The sequence below is a fragment of the Mus caroli genome, unplaced genomic scaffold (assembly GCF_978045245.1).
Source record: "Mus caroli unplaced genomic scaffold, Mus_caroli_1 scaffold_2, whole genome shotgun sequence".
In the NCBI taxonomy this organism is placed as follows: Eukaryota; Metazoa; Chordata; class Mammalia; order Rodentia; family Muridae; genus Mus; species Mus caroli.
Window position 1 is genome coordinate 10,628,939 of NW_028227257.1, and position 16,366 is coordinate 10,645,304.

The following is a 16,366-nucleotide window of genomic DNA, read 5'->3' on the forward strand; positions in this document are numbered from 1 at the left end:
CAGGCTGGCCTTGAACTCAGAAATCTGCCTGCCTCTGCCTCCCAAGTGCTGGGATTAAAGGCGTTACCACCACCGCCCGGCTCTCTAGTTACTGTTTTTAAGGTTTATTTATGTGTATTTTATGTGTACGGGTAGTTTGCCTGCATGTATGTCTGTTCACCACATGTGTGGAGTACCTGTAGAGGCCAGAAGAGGGCATCAGATTCTCTGCAACTGGTGATTGGTTGCCAGTTGTCATGTGACTTCAGGGAACTGAACGTGGGTCCTCTGCCAGACCAGCCGGTGCTTTTACCACCCAGCCGTGTGTCTTTAAATGTCTTTGGAGAACTGGTATGCAACATATACTGCATTTCTAGAACTCAAGTGTCATTGAATGTGGATTTGCGGGGTGGAGGGTGGTACAGGAGTTTGGGCCCCACCACTTGAGCCCTCTGAGCACCAGCTGTCCCATCTATAAATGGGCTAACAGTATGAGTGATTATACACGGTAAGTGTTGTCCTGATCAAAAGACCACCTGTCTCCTGACGAGGTATGTGATACATGTCTAGTGGAGAATTCTGTTGCCTGCCCACTCTAATGTAATCACGCCTTCCGTTGCTAGGGGACACCCCCTTCCAGTGCTGGCTCTGTAGCTCCAAATTCAAAATCAGCTCGGACTTGAAGCGGCACATGATCGTGCATTCAGGGGAGAAGCCTTTCAAATGCGAGTTCTGTGACGTCCGTTGCACCATGAAGGCGAACCTCAAGTCCCACATCCGTATCAAGCACACCTTCAAGTGTCTGCACTGTGCCTTCCAGGGCCGGGACCGGGCAGACTTGCTGGAGCACAGTCGCCTGCATCAGGCCGACCACCCGGAGAAATGTCCCGAGTGTAGCTACTCCTGCTCCAACCCAGCCGCCCTGCGCGTACACAGCAGAGTCCACTGCACTGACCGGCCCTTCAAATGTGACTTCTGCAGCTTTGATACAAAGCGGCCCAGCAGCCTGGCCAAACACATCGATAAGATGCACAGAGAAGGTGCCAAGACTGAGAACAGGGCCCCTCCGGGCAAGGATGGTCCGGGGGAGAGCAGCCCCCACCACGTGCCCAACGTCAGCACCCAGAGAGCCTTTGGATGCGACAAGTGCGGTGCCTCCTTTGTCCGGGATGACTCTCTGAGGTGCCATCGGAAGCAGCATAGTGACTGGGGCGAGAACAAGAACTCAAACCTGGTCACTTTCCCCTCAGAAGGCATTGCTTCCGGACAGCTTGGCCCCCTGGTCTCCGTGGGGCAGCTGGAGAGCACCCTGGAGCCCAGCCACGACCTCTAGAGGAGCATGGGTGGCCACTCAGGAATCTGACAGCGCCGATGCCAGCCCGATGCCAGCGCGTCACCGTAGGGAGGATCTTGCCTTCTCTTCTAGAGCTTGGCAGCCCGTCCTCCCCAGCCTCCAGCAGTGGAGCGGCTACTCAAGGGCATAGGTGCCAACACAAGGTCACAGGGATGACTACACACAGCTCAGTTCCTTCTACAAGCATTCCGTGAGCGCGCTGTGGCCTCGGCCATCCAAAGGTGGGCTCCACTAAGCACAAGTCCACCCCCCTGGGGAAAGTCGCTGCCTGTGAGTTGAGATTGGAAAACTGACTCATCTTAACTGCACTGCATCTGAACTGAGCTGTGTGGGGGAAGAAAGGAGCCCGTGCTCTGTCAGGATGTGTGGTAAAATCCTGTCTTAACCTGGGTAGCAGCTGCTAGTGTTAGCCTTATATATTTGTGTGGTTTCTTTTCTCTGATTTTTTTTTTTCCAATAAAAAAAGCAAACTTCTCCCTGGAGGGATGTGAGCGTCATTTCCCATGAGGAAGAACACAGTTTGAACTAATGGTGGCGCCAAAGATCAAGCTAGCCCTAACTCAGCCTCCTGTCTGTTGTAACAGAATTTGAAACGCAAATTGGGAAAGAAAAGTCTGGGGCCCAGTGAATCCTGGGCGGGCTTCCGAGGTGTGTGGTGAGTGGAAGGGCGCTCAACTGGCATCTTTCACACAGTACCGAGTTCCCAGCCTTGGCTCACCATGGCAACTGAAAACCTAACCTAACCCTCCAGTCAGATCTGTTATTCGCTCTAAAGCCTGCAAGTTCCAGAATCCAGATTGACCTGTCAGTCATCCAAAATTTTGTTTTCTTCAAACACCACCCTTGTTTAATATACATTTTTGTGTGAGCTGGGCATGGCGGTGTACTTCTATAATCCCTACACTTGGGAGGTGAAGGCAGGAAGATCGGGGGGCTCGAGACCAACCCTGACTACGTAAATCCTTGTCTCAAAATCAAAACAAAACTGGGCCTTTTTAGCTACATGGTTAGGCTTTTGGAACTGGGCTAAATAGATCTGGTGGTGGGACAGGAGACAGGATGAGAATTTTCTGTAGGCTGAAGAACATTTTACTTAGGAATCACTAAGAGATGGGCTGAGGGTGTGGCTCAGTGGTAGAACTCCTGTCTAGAATCCCCCAGGGAGGGGTTGGGGGTATGGTTCAGTGGTAGAACTCCTGTCTAGAATCCCCCAGTGAGGGGCTGGGGTGTGGTTCAGTGGTAGAGCCCCTGTCTAGAATCCCCCAGTGAGGGTCTGGGGTGTGGTTCAGTGGCAGAGCCCCTGTCTAGAATCCTCCAGTGAGGGGCTGGGGGTGTGGCTCAGTGGTAGAGCCCCTGTCTAGAATCCCCCAGTGAGGGGCTGGGGTGTGGTTCAGTGGTAGAGCCCCTGTCTAGAATCCCCCAGTGAGGGGCTGGGGTGTGGTTCAGTGGTAGAGCCCCTGTCTAGAATCCCCCAGTGAGGGGCTGGGGTATGGTTCAGTGGTAGAGCCCCTGTCTAGAATCCCCCAGTGAGGGGCTGGGGGTGTAGTTCAGTGGTAGAGCCCCTGTCTAGAATCCCCAGGGAGGGGCTGGGGCGTGGTTCAGTGGTGGAGCCCCTGTCTAGAATCCCCCAGTGACTCAGTGGTGGAGCCCCTGTCTAGAATTCTCCAGTGAGGGCTGGGGGACATGGCTCAGTAGTAGAGGCCCTGTCTAGAATCCCCCAGTGACTCAGTGGTGGAGCCCCTGCATAATTTGTTCTAGGATGGTGGCGCTGTAATTGGATGCGTTCTGGAGCAGCAGACAACAGCACACAGATTCTGTGGAACGAGACAGCAAGATCAAAAGGTGCAGACTCCATCAAGTAATTCCCCAGCACTGTCTCGTGTGTTGTGATTGTCTCACAGGGTTGCTGTAGTGTGAGCATCCAGGCCACTGTGTGGATTCTGTTTCTCTCGCCCTTTGTCATGAATCTCATCTACGTTTCTAGAAACAGAAGGTTGTGGACTTTTCAAGTAGCAAACCATAGAAGGAAACTTATACAGTCACCTTCCACCAAATGGGAAAGAAGTCAGACTTTTCAAAGCATTTGGGCTGATGGCTTTGTGGATTGCCAGGGCCTTAGACCCAACCTGAGATCACTCAGCAAGCTTGGTTTTGTTTTTGTCTTTGAGACAGGATCTCAAAGGATAGCCCTCACTATATAGACCAGGCTAGCCTTGAACTCAGAGATATACCTGCCTCTGCCCCAGCCCCTCCCCCATTCTCACCCCCACCCTCTAAATGCTGGGATCAAAGGTGTGTGCCACCACATCTGGCTCCCTTAGCAAATTTGGATTCACAGTACACAGAGGGAGCAGAGAGTTCGGGTCAGGTGTTGAGTGCTTTAGGCACTGAGGGCCTGCAATCATTTTTTCAGATTTTTAATTTTTATTTGTAGATGTGCAGTGTTTTGCTTGCATGTATGTCTGCATCACATGTGTACCAGGTGCCTACGGAGGTCCGAAGGCATCAGATCCCCTAAAACTAGAGCTACAGATGGTTGTGAGTTGCCATGTTGGTGCTGGGAACCAAACCAATGCCCTCTACAAGAGCACCACATGTTTTGAACCGCTGGCCTGTCTCTCCAGCCCCAGCTCTGCCACGTTTACACAAAAGCAACCAAAGGCAGCAAGACCAGGGACAATCTAGTCGTCATGGAAACAGGTAACTAACTCCCTGCCATCCATCCAAGGTCATCATTACATAGACTAAGGCTAGCCCAGGCTACCCACAATTGTAGCATTAGGTGGAAGGTGGGTGAATTAAAGGCCAGCCTGGGGGCTACAGATTGAGGCCCTGTTCGATGTGAGGAGAAATACAAGGAAGGGCTGTCGAGCCTTGGCAGTGCTTAGGGGGAGAGCTGCAGTGGCCAGCAAGGGTTGCGAGTGTCCAGACTTCATGCTGGAGGACTGGCCTCCTTTGGTCTTATCTACCTCAGCTGTGAAGTCTTCCAAGGCAGAGCTGGTACTGAGTAAACCCTCCTTCCTTTGACCACGGTTTCTGGCTGCTTTATAGACAATGTCTAAGAAGGAAGCTGCCTCATCTCTTTCTCGAGTTGTCCTGGCTGCCCCTGTGCTCTGGGATCCTCTCCAGAGCTAGAACCCCAAGAGGTTAACACCATGTGAAGGTATTAAGGGGTTCCAGAAAGAATATTGGCTGTAGATCATCATTTTGAATTTCTTCTTTCTTTCCTCCTCCATCCCTCCCTTCTTCCTCCCCCTCCTTCTATTCTTTTTCTTTCTTTCTTTCTTTTTTGGTTTTTCGAGACAGGGTTTCTCTGTGTAGCCCTGGCTGTCCTGGCACTCACTTTGTAGACCAGGCTGGCCTCGAACTCAGAAATCCGTCTGCCTCTGCCTCCCGAGTGCTGGGATTAAAGGCCTGCGCCACCACACCCGGCTTATTCTTTTTCTTTTTTCTTTCTTTCTTTCTTTTTTTTTTTTTTTTTTTTTGAGACAGGATTTCTCTGTATAGCCTTGGCTGTCCTGGAGCTCACTCTGTAGACCAGGCTGGCCTTGAACTCAGAAATCCGTCTGCCTCTGCCTCCCGAGTGCTGGGATTAAAGGCCTGCGCCACCACACCCGGCTCTTTTTCTTTTTTAAGACATTCTTCTATATCACATATCTCAGGCTAGCCTTTAATTCACTGTGTGGCCAAGAAGACCTTGTACTCATAATCCTCCATCCTCTACCTACTGAATGCTGGCGTTATAGGCAAGCAATCTACCGACTGAGCTGCATCCCAAGCTTGCTCTCGCTCTCTCTCTGTCTCTCGATCCATTTTCCCCAGATGGCCATCCATTTGAGACAAGGTTTCTCACTGAAGTGCTTAAGCTATAGCCACCTGGCCATCAAGCCTCAAGGGTCCTCCTATTTCTGATCAGGCTCCCCACAAACCCCCAACCCCAGTACTCCTGGCTTTTTGGTTGTCAGAAACTGTCTTAGATAGCCCTACCTTGAACATCCTATGTAGCCAAGGGCAATCTTGAACTTCTGATTCTCCTGCCTCCTCTTCTTAAGAAATATTCACAAGCCGGGCGTGGTGGCGCACGCCTTTAATCCCAGCACTCGGGAGGCAGAGGCAGGTGGATTTCTGAGTTCGAGGCCAGCCTGGTCTACAAAGTGAGTTCCAGGACAGCCAGGGCTATACAGAGAAACCCTGTCTCGAAAAAACCAAAAAAAAAAAAAAGAAATATTCACACACACACACAAGATTTCATTTTTACTTATCTCATTCGTATGTGAGAGACAGAGAATGCATGTCACTTGAATGCAGAGCCACGGTGGCCAGAAGGCATTGAATCTCTCCGGGATGGGGTCTCAGGTACTGTGAACCTGACATGGGTGCAGATAACTGAAGGTGGATCTTTTGGAAATGTGTGTCAGGTGCCCACTGGGGGGCCTCTCCAGCACTGCACTCCTGGCTTCTTTGGGCTCAGGGGACCGAGCTTGGGTCTCCGGACTTGTGCAGTGTCACTTCCAACCAAGCCATCTGTGCTAGTTTGAATATGCTCATCCCATGGGGAGTGGCACTATTAGGAGATCTGGCCTTCTTAGAGGAAGTATGTCACTTTGAGGTCTCATATATATGCCCAAGTCTGTCTGTAGAGTCTGAGCTCTTTCTCCAGCACCATGCCTGCCTAGATGCTGCCATGTTCCCACCTTGATGATAATGGACTGAACCTCTGAACCCGTAAGCCAACCCCAATTAAATGTCGTCCTTATAAGAGTTGCCTTGGTCGGGCTGGGCAGTGGCGGTTCACGCCTTTAATCCCAGGACTTGGGAGGCAGAGGCAGGCAGATTTCTGAGTTTGAGGCCAGCCTGGTCTACAGAGTGAGTTCCAGGACAGCCAGATCTGCACAGAGAAACTCTGTCTCAAAAAAAAAAAAAATTGCCTTGGTCATGGTGTCTCTTCACAGCAATGAAACCCTAAGAAAGACGCCATCTTTCCAGCTCCAGCTCCTAATTTTGGTTTTTAACAGGTTTGTGTTACATGGTTTGTCTTAATCGCTGGGGTTTCAGCCCCACTTTTACCATGTGCCTGAGACAGGACTCAACCCACACTCCAGCCCATCCCTGCTCTTATTCACAGGGAGCACGCTCGAACCCAAGTACAGTTGCTTTCAGTCCCTGCCCAGAGCTCCCCAGTTTGTCTCTACTTACAGTGATAGTATGTTTGTCTGTCTTTCAGCAGTAGTATATCCCCACAGTGGTCATATGTCTGTCTGTCTTTCTGCAGTAGTATATCCCCACGCCCCTGTCTGGCTTTGTGTGTCTGAAGAAAATGTTTAAGAGTTGATTCTCTCCTCTCACCACATGCTTCCAGTGACTGAACTCAGGCTTAGCTGCAAGCTCCTTCATCGCTGAGCCATCTCATCAGCCCCTGATGCATTTGTTTTAGCCTCCATGAGGCCCTTGGAGTGACGGATCTCAGTAGTAGTTACAAAACTATCCCAAAGGAACTTTCTTAAAATATCTACTCAACAGAGAGTGTGTTCATCACACCCAGCATGGCAGCCTGGTAACCCATGCACCTGTGTGACCGGTGACCCGGCTCTGCTGCGCACGCCTTCCATGCTGGATCCTGTCTATCTCCTAGCTAAACATCAGTGCCCTCTGATGAGCAGCTGGCTTCCCCCAGGCTCTGGGAATCCCTGCTCTGCTCTCCAGAAGCCACCTGTTGTGATAAGCTGTCTGCCTTGGGGCTCTCTGTCTGGCACAGGGCTCTCTGTCTGCCTTTTTCCTGTTCTGAATCTTCCACACCAGGGCCCAGGTGACAACCTAAACTCTGAGGACAGAGGGTGTGCCTCTTCCCCTGCACGCAGCTTGAAAGTTGCGCTTCATATTAGCCTGCCTCCATCCAATCTCACAGCCATTGTGCCACAAAGGATGCTGGGAGGCAGCTCCCGGTGATGTGTTAAAGCCTGGAAAGATATTCTGGATGCCTACATGTCATCTACACTCTGAGGGCAATGTGGGCTTTGTAAGGTTGGAAATGGCCTTTTCCTTTGTGTATCTGGGAGTCCGTGTGCACGCGGCCGTCCCTGGGGGAGGTGCGAACGTGTGCACGCTTGTGCTCCTGGAGCCCAGGGATCAACCCTTATTCCTCAGTCTGTCCATCCTTTTGATTGATTGATTGATTGATTGATTGATTGAATTTTTGCTATATCACCACTCCTGTCTGCTTCTGCATTTTTGGGTTTCTGAGTCTGTGTCCTTCTGTCTGTCTCACTCCTTTGCTGGCTCTGGGGGGAGGCAGTGAGTGCCACCTCATGGGTGAAGAGAGTAGATTCTCTCTCTTCCCACTATATGGTTCTTGGGTTTGAACTCAGGCCGTCAGCCTTAGCTGCAAGCTCCTTTACCAGCTGAGCCATCTCACCAGCCCCATCTATACTTGTTTTTACCTCCAAACTCGGAGGCAAACATGATTTGGGTTTCACTGATGACTTCTGTAGATGTCACCCCCAAAAACATATTCAAATTGTGTTCCTGGCTTGGGCTCTTGCCACCCCCTCAGCTTCCTAAGCAGGAATTCTCTCTCTTTCTCTTCTCCAAGGCAGACGTTAGCTGTCATCCAGTTCTGCTTCTGGGTTGGTTGCCGCTAGCATCTCACACATCACTGTCAACCTTCTGGGGATGCACAGCCTGCTGTGTTCATGTCTGTGAGCACACAGCACCTCCTGACCTCCTGACAGCAAGGAACCCGGTACAGCAAGGAAGCTTGAGGCTTAGCCTCTGGTGTCTGCGTGATCTGGGGTTTGATGTAACAAACTCTCCTGATGCCACCAGTGTGATGTGCTAGACCCCTGACAGTGAGGGGATGAGCTGCCTTTTAATTAATTAATTAATTAATTAATTTTAAGAGACGGGGTTTCTCTGTGTAGCCCTGGCTGTCCTGGAACTCACTCTGTAGACGAGGCTGGCCTCGAACTCAGATCCCATTACCTCTGCCTCCCAAGTGCTGAGACTAAGGTATGTACCACCACTGCCCAGCTATGATGAGCTGCTTCTTAGTCCAGGAAGTGAGCCATCCAAAGCCAGGTATGATACCTGGAATCACACAGTACCCAGGAAGCTGAAGCAGGGGCTTTCTATGAGTTCCAGGCCAGCCAAAATTATCTGGATAGACTCTGTCTAAAAACAAGATAGGTGTGGGATAGGGGGTAATTCCAAAGTGTTGAGTTTATTAAAATTTCTAACTTTGGTCTGGCAAGGTAGCTCATTGGGTAGAGATGTTTGTTGCCAATACTAACAACCTAATTCCAATCCTTGGGACCCATATAGTGGATGAAGAGAGCCAGTGCCCTCCGACTGTCCTCTGATCTCCACATGTACCCCACCATACATGCAATCAATCATGTTGTTGTTGCTTCTTTTTAGCCAGGTGTGGGAGCACACACTTTTAATCCCAGCAGTCTGAAGGTGAAACCCACTTTGAATGAGTTCAAGGCCGGCCTCCTGTACAGATTGAATCCTAGGCCAGCCAGGGCTACATAGTGAAACCCTGTCTCAAAAAAACAGCTAAACAAAACCAAACCACAAAAGCTAAGTAAAGGCTGTGGAAATAGGTATGGTATGCATAAGGGCCACACAGCATTGTCACACTGTGGAGGTGACAAGCCTTACAAGGAATAGTTGACCCATCTGTATTAACATTGAGAATTGCTAACTAATGCGGTGGCCCCGAACTCCTCTAAGATAATCCCTTCCAGTCTGTCATTTTTATTTTTCTACATTTTCGTGTGTTTAATCTATGTGCACGTGGGTAGGTGTGTTAGTGCGCCTGTGCCATGGAACGTGTGTGAAGATCAAAGGACAACCTGTGGTCGGTTCTCTCCTTCTGCCACATGGGTCTGGGGATCAAACTTGGGTCGTAAGGCTTGGCAGCACGAGACTGATTGTCGAGCCACCTCACCAGCAGCCACACTCTTATGCTTTAAATATGCAGATGGGGCAATGACAGGGGCTCACTGCCACAGCACCTGCCTGGACTCAGTCAGTCCCCAAACTAGCAAAACCGTGTGTGTGTGTGTGTGTGTGTGTGTGTGTGTGTGTGTGTGTGTAGAGAGAGAGAGAGAGAGAGAGAGAGAGAGAGAGAGAGGAAGAGAGAGATAACATTGAGTTAAAAGTTATAAATTAGGGGCTTGAGATGGCTCAGCGGTTAAGAGCATTCACTGTTCTTCCAAAGGTCCTGAGTTCAAGTCCCAGCAACCACCCTGCAGCTTGCAACAGTCTGTTGCCATCTTCTGGTATGCAGAGCACATGTAGACAAATACCTGATACATAAAAGATTTAAGTTTAATAATGATGGCTACCTCTGGTAAATGAAGCAGATGTGGAGAGAATTTTTTTTTTTTTTTGAGACAGGGTTTCTCTGTGTAGCCTTAGCTGTCCTGGAACTCACTCTGTAGACCAGGCTGGCCTTGAACTCAGAAATCCGCCTGCCTCTGCCTCCCAAGTGCTGGGATTAAAGGCATATGCCACCACTGCCTGGTCAGTGCCCACTTTTCACTATTGAGTGACATCTCTTTCTGTCATCTCTCAAACCCCTCATTGAACGCAGAGTTTGGCCACACTAAGGGCCCGGGGTTCTCCTGTCTGCGCACACCCAGCACTGGGTTAGAGATTGGTGCTGATACATCTGGCTTTTAATGGATGCTGGGATCAAATTCAGGCACATCTCACCAGCCCCCTAGTTTTTAATACATAATTAAAGGATGTTGCACTTTTTCACCTGAATGCATGAAGCTCTTTCTGTAGACAGGGAATTGCCTCGGCTGGACTCCCCAAACTTGAATTGCTAGGCCAAAGGCTCTGCATTTGCCCACGCCTCCCTCCCACAGAGCTTGAGGCCCCCCTGTCCCCTGCGTTCTCCCTGTGGGTACCATTTGGTTAACTTCTTTGCTAGTTTAGACAAGCTGACTATCACCATACCATTAGCAAGTCACGGAGTATTCTTTCGTGAGACAATTTTGGATATGGGAATGTCTCACATAGGCTAGGTTGTCCTGGAATTCACCATATAGATGAGGCTAGCCCTGGACTTGTGATCTTCCTGTCTCTACCTCCAAACCACTGGAACTACAGGTGTGTGCCACCGTGCCCAGTGCATGCCTAGTAAGGCCCCGAATGAGGTGTCAATAGACTGCAGGTGTGTGCCACCGTGCCCAGTGCATGCCTAGTAAGGCCCCGAATGAGGTGTCAATAGACAGCTGTCAAGGCCACCAAGTCTAAAAATTACAGCAAGCTTTTTAAATGTCAACTTGTTTAACACTTTGTCACTTTAATGCAGAGCCATTATAGTAACCGTCCAAAGGGCAGGCTATTAACATGTTGGGCTTCTCACACCAAGAGTGGTGGGAATTTATCCTCCATTCCTTGATTTGCTCCGTCCACATAAAAGTTATCACTTGTCTAAGATCCCAGGACTCAGCAAACGCTAATGGGACCTGCTCACGGGACAGGATGCTCCCCGTGACCCAAAGCTGCCAGCACAATTGGATTTTGGTGATGTCCCTCCTTGCAGTCGACCAGGAAGGAACCATTCCCCATTGATTACCTCTCATGGCTGCTCAGACTCCCACATTTCAATGTCATCTCGACAGTGGGAAGAGATGGGGATCCGGAAGGGCTGAGAGAGCTGGGGACCACCTTGAATAAAAGTAGACAGATCTGCAGAGCAAGCTCATTGTGTCAGAGAGAGAGAGAGAGAGAGAGAGAGAGAGAGAGAGAGAGAGAGAGGAAGATTATTGCATGCTTATGATTTTAAATAATTTTTATAATTATTGTTGCATCTTATTATTTTGAGGTAGTTTCACTATGTAGCATTCACTGGCCTGGAACCCTATGTAGATCAGGCTATCCTTTGCATCCTGAGTGCTGGGATTAAAGATATTAGACATCAGGTATACTAGGCAAACACTGCCTGCTAAGCCACAACCATGGCCTCCTAAGGCACCATGTAATGCTTACTCAATGTCTAGCCTCCGAATTCCCTGTGGCCACACCCCAAGGAGGGCACTCTGAATGGAGAAGTTTCTGTGAGGTTAGCAGCCAGTTCTCCACCTCGCCTTAGGGTGTCACTAAGTGACCTAGGCCGTGCCCCTAGCTGGGTGGTCAGGAGGAAATGGCCCAGTGTTATGACAAATCTCCCACTTCCCCTAATGCCTGGTACACAAAGGGACAAGTGTGCTGATGTGCCCCACCTGCTCTGCCAGCTGGCCTGGCGCACCTGATCCTCAGAAGCCCTGGAACTTTCTGTTTGAACTTTCATAAGTTGGGACGCACAGATAACCTCTTCCCATTGTTATTGATCCTCATATCCCACACACACACACACACCTGCTGTGTACCCAACACCGTCACTTGGGCTCTAGGTAGACTTCAGAGAAATGGCCCATGGTAGTTCTGCCCTTAGGCTAGTAGGATGGTGCAATGGAAAATTTAAAAAAATAAAATAAAAAAATAATAATAAATATATGCTGCCTGCTCTTCTGGAGGATGTGGGTTCATATGCCTGTGTCCAAGGGGGCCAGTTGAGAGCATCAGATCCCCTGGGACTGGAACTGGAGTTATGACAGTAGTGCACCGCCGTGTGGGTGCTAGGACACAAGCCAAGGTCCTCTGTAAGAGCAGCCAGTGCTCCTAACCCCCAAGCTTCTTTCCAGCCCCAGGTTTTACTTTATACTATTTATGTCTTCATTTTAATAAATACACTATGTTATACAGGATGCTGGTGTGAGGGGCAGCTGGGGGAGCGTGCCTGGACATCTTGCCATCCATCGTAATGCCTGAACTCTAACAGTAGGCTCTGAATTGTTTTTGTTTGGGCTTCTGTGGTTTGGTTTTCTTGGTTGACTGAGGCTTTATAATCCTAGACCTTGGCCTCAGGCCCCCACATGCACAAGGCAAGCATTCAAACCCTAAACTCCACCCAGCCTTTTTCTTTCATTTGTACGTAGGATTTCTTTGAATTGCCCACCTGGCCTTCAACCCACCTTGAGTTGACTTGACTCCATCTCCTGGCCTCTGAGGCACCAGACACATATGCAGTGTCTTACTGCCCATGAAGGCAAAACACCACACACATAAGTCACAAAAATGCTTTAAAAGAAGGAAAAAGGAGCCGGGCGTGGTGGCGCACGCCTTTAATCCCAGCACTCGGGAGGCAGAGGCAGGCGGATTTCTGAGTTCGAGGCCAGCCTGGTCTACAAAGTGAGTTCCAGGACAGCCAGGGCTGTACAGAGAAACCCTGTCTTGAAAAAAAGCAAAAAACAAACAAACAAAAAAAAAAAAACAAAAAAGAAGGAAAAAGTGGCCCTAGACAATTCCAGTTTTCTGGGCTTTATCTGTGTCTTAGGATCTAAAATTGTTTTAATTAGGGACCCAGTGGGGACCCCTCTTTCAGCTTCGGGTATACCCAACTTAGAGGGCCACCTCTCTGAAGGAAAGGCCTCAAAGGTGTTTCATTTCTCTTCACTCTGTCAACTGAGTTCCTCATTTTATCCTCTTCTGGCCTTTTTTTTTTTTTAATTTTATTCTTTCTTGTGGAGGGCAGAGACAAAATAAGTTTGGCTGCCTAGATGGTTTTGCTTAGAAACACTAAAAGTATGGCTACCGGCAGTTCACACCTCAGGGAGGAAGAACAAGAAGAAGAAGTAGCCAGCGCCTGCACCCACCTGTAACAGCTCCTCAGCGCCACCAGGATGCCAGCTGAGGAATGGACATTTTGAGGACACTAGGCATTCTGACTGCTTCTCTTTGGTGGGTGGAGGGAGGGGACTGTCACAGGGAAAGGCCGCTCAGGCTGCAGTGATTCCCCTTGTGCCCTGTCCTTAGTTTAGATCCATCCTTGGGGAGCCAGGCCTGGAGGATGGCTTCTGAGCCAACCCCCTCCAGTAGCATAGCCATGCTATGTAGGATTGGCAATGACCCCCACCACACCTATCCCCACCCAGGGTTTGGGCTTTTCAGAAATTCTCACATTGTTAAAATTGGCCCCCTCCCCACTGAGATGTCATGATGGGTGGGATTCCCTCAAAGAAACTGGGCTAGCCTAGTGGGATGCATAAAGACGAAACAAACGTGGGGCTTCTCTAGGAGAGAAGTAGCCAAGGGTTCTTAGTTTTGAATCTGTAAAATTCCGTCTGGAGTTGGAACATAACTGAGCTCGGCGAGAAAGAAAACTTCTCCAGATGTCATGTGAACCACCCATTGTAATGATTTTATAGGAATCACACACACACACACACACACACACACACACACACACACACACAAATAGCTTGTGTTTAAGAAGGAATGCCAGAGCAAGCCGTCAGAAACAGAAACACCTTGTCGCCTCCCCCAGTCAGCACCGAAGCGTTATTAAATGGTGTTGGCTCTAACGTTCTTACTAATTCCTGCATGTGTGTGAGTGTGGTGCACATGCCTGGTGCATGCGGGGGTCGGATGAGAACTCACAGGAGCTTGGTTCACTCCTCCTCTTCTGTGGGGGCTGGGGATGGAGCTCCAGGTCTTCAGGCTTCCTGCTAAGCTTCCAGAACCGCAGAGCCATTTGCCAGCCCTGTTTTCATTTTTGATTTATTGTTTGTTTAGGGTTTTTTTTTTTGAGACAGGGTCTTGCTATGTAGACCAGGCTAGCCTAAAATTTTTAGCAATCCTCCTGCCTCTGCCTCCTAAATTTAGCAGTTACAAACATGGGCTCAACTTAAATAAAATTGGTACCTGCCCCTAGAGGCTGCGGGTGTGGCTGCTGTGTAACCTGTCCTCAGTAGGTGGCAGTAAGGAGAGAGGCTATGTCTACGGATCGGTGTTCTGACGCTGCTATGAACGTCTGATTGATTAGTATAGCTGAAAGGAGAAAGCCTGAAATGACCACTTGTCTAGCTCCAGGCGAGCCCAGACAGGCTCCCAAGATGGGGAACAAGCTGGAGACTAGAAGGACCCCTCCTGGGACCTCAGGCCTGGACAAAACTGAGCCTAAGACAGACAACCGTCACAAGGGGCCACTTGCGCGGGATGGATGGGGAGAAGCCTGAGATGAGGCACAGGCCAGATCCAGTGCTTTGAGTTGGTCCACGCCAACATCTACCCCATGGATAAACTGCTGAAATGCATGAAGAGGCGTGACCTACAGATCCAAAACTACAGGATCTCCATGACGCAGGACATGGAGATATCCGAGAGGAGTCCCAGTAAGGATCCAGTACTGATAGAGTAGCAGACACCAGAGGCCTCCTACCAGACAGAGGGACACTCAGATCAGACACAGACTGTTCCCTGGACGACTCGCCGCCTGACCCTACCTGCCCTTGGCAGTTGGAGTTGAGGTGGCACAGAGTCCATGCCACAGACTCCAGGAGCAGGTGAGAAACTCTGCAGCAAGCTCCTTTAATACCCTCCACCCCCCGTGGTCCCAAGAAAGCATCTCTTCTAAACAGCAGTTCCTGATTGGCTGGCATTGTCTGCATCAGCCATCCCTGGTCCTCCTGCAGCAGATGCTTTTCGCCTTCGTGGCCCCGGAGTTTACATAGAGGTGGCCTCATTGTTCCTGCTACAACAGACCTGCACCCAAAGCAATAAACAATCAAAACAATAAAAGTGAACTGGCCTGGAGAGATGGCTCAGCGGTTAAAAGCACCGACTGTTCTTCCAGAGGTCCTGAGTTCAAATCCCAGCAACCACATGGTGGCTCACAACTATCTATAATGAGATCTGACGCCCTCTTCTGGTAGCTGCCTGAATATTAGGCCGGAGCGAGCAGAGGTAGACCTTGACAGCAAGTGCCTTTACCGCTGAGCCAGAGCCATCTTGCTGGCCCACTGACCCAGTCCCTTGAATTGTTGCTCTGATCTGAAGCTTTATGTAGAGCTAGGTGACATGTAAAGACTCCCTGGCACTTCCCAGTCCAACAAATGACATACTTCCAACTCTGTGTGTGTGTGTGTGTGTGTGTGTGTGTATTTGTGTGTTTGTGTTTGTGTGTGTGTGTGTCTGTCTGTCTGTGTGCCTCTCTCTCTCTGTATGTGTGTGTGTCTGTCTGTCTTTGTCTGTGTGCCTCTTTCTCTGTGTGTTTGTCTGCCTGTCTGTGTGCCTCTCTCTCTCTCTCTCTCTCTCTCTCTCTCTCTCTCTCTCTGTGTGTGTGTGTGTGTGTGTGTGTGTGTGTGCCTGTGATACCAGGGAACTGCAATGCCTGAGAAACCCATCCCCAGGCCCCACGTAAGAGAAGAGAGCCACCTCCTTCAAGTTCTCATCTGACAGTCACATGCACCTGACACACACAGACAGTGTCCCTCCTGAGGTCCCTCCTGAGGTCCCCTCCTGGGGGTCCCCTCCTGGGGTTCTCAGTCTCACTGATAACCCAAAAATTCAGTATCTTCCTGCGGGGCTATTTTTTCTGCCCAGCTCTCCAGAAAGTCTTTCATTTTTCTCCAGCTCAGACTGGAACACTAGGTGACACCCACCCTTAGTACCCATCAGGGCTGAGTTTCAGAAGGATACTTGTGGACTGCCTAGAATATATACATGTGTATAAATATAAATACATGCATGCATACACACACATATAATTTTTACAGTGATGGGTATTGAACACAGCCTATTCCACCCTTAAGTTATTTCCCTACCCCATCCCTGCCAGGCTTTTTTAAATTGTGCAACCATGTCTCCCTATGTTGTCCAAGCTGTCTTTTGAACTTTCAATCCTCCTGCCTCAGCTTCAGCCGAGAGTACAAGCTGAACCACCAGACTCAGCGCTGCCTCTTCTTTCTCTCCACTTTCCGCTCCACTCCCCTGTCTTGAGTTTAGTTTTTTGAAGATTTATCTATTTTTATTAGTGTATATGTGTGTGAGTGCAGATGCCTGTGGAGGCCAGAAGAGGACGCCATATCCCACAGAGCTGGAGTTGAGAGCTTCCCCGTGTAGGCAGAGCAAACCAAACTTGCTTGCTATTTCTGTTGCATCCCGTGGACGGAATGCAAGGGAAGAACCCTCCTCCAG

The 16,366-nt window shown here is 49.7% G+C and overlaps 1 protein-coding gene and 1 non-coding gene across 3 annotated transcripts in view; both read left to right on the forward strand.

Moving 5' to 3' along the window:
* Zfp64 (ZFP64 zinc finger protein) overlaps positions 1 to 1,807 on the forward strand; it is a 62,959-nt gene extending 61,152 nt beyond the window's left edge. For both annotated transcript variants that reach the window (XM_021150670.3, XM_021150680.3), the window contains one exon: positions 603 to 1,807. In XM_021150670.3, the coding sequence (XP_021006329.1) occupies positions 603 to 1,312 (710 nt within the window). In that variant the 3' untranslated portion in view covers positions 1,313 to 1,807. The remainder of the gene's footprint in view (positions 1 to 602) is intronic.
* A 12,284-nt stretch (positions 1,808 to 14,091) lies between these two features.
* LOC115030521 (small nucleolar RNA SNORA17) lies at positions 14,092 to 14,226 on the forward strand. The gene has a single exon (XR_003836111.1). It is a non-coding gene; the product is annotated as a small nucleolar RNA SNORA17 (small nucleolar RNA).
* The last annotated feature ends 2,140 nt before the right edge of the window (positions 14,227 to 16,366 follow it).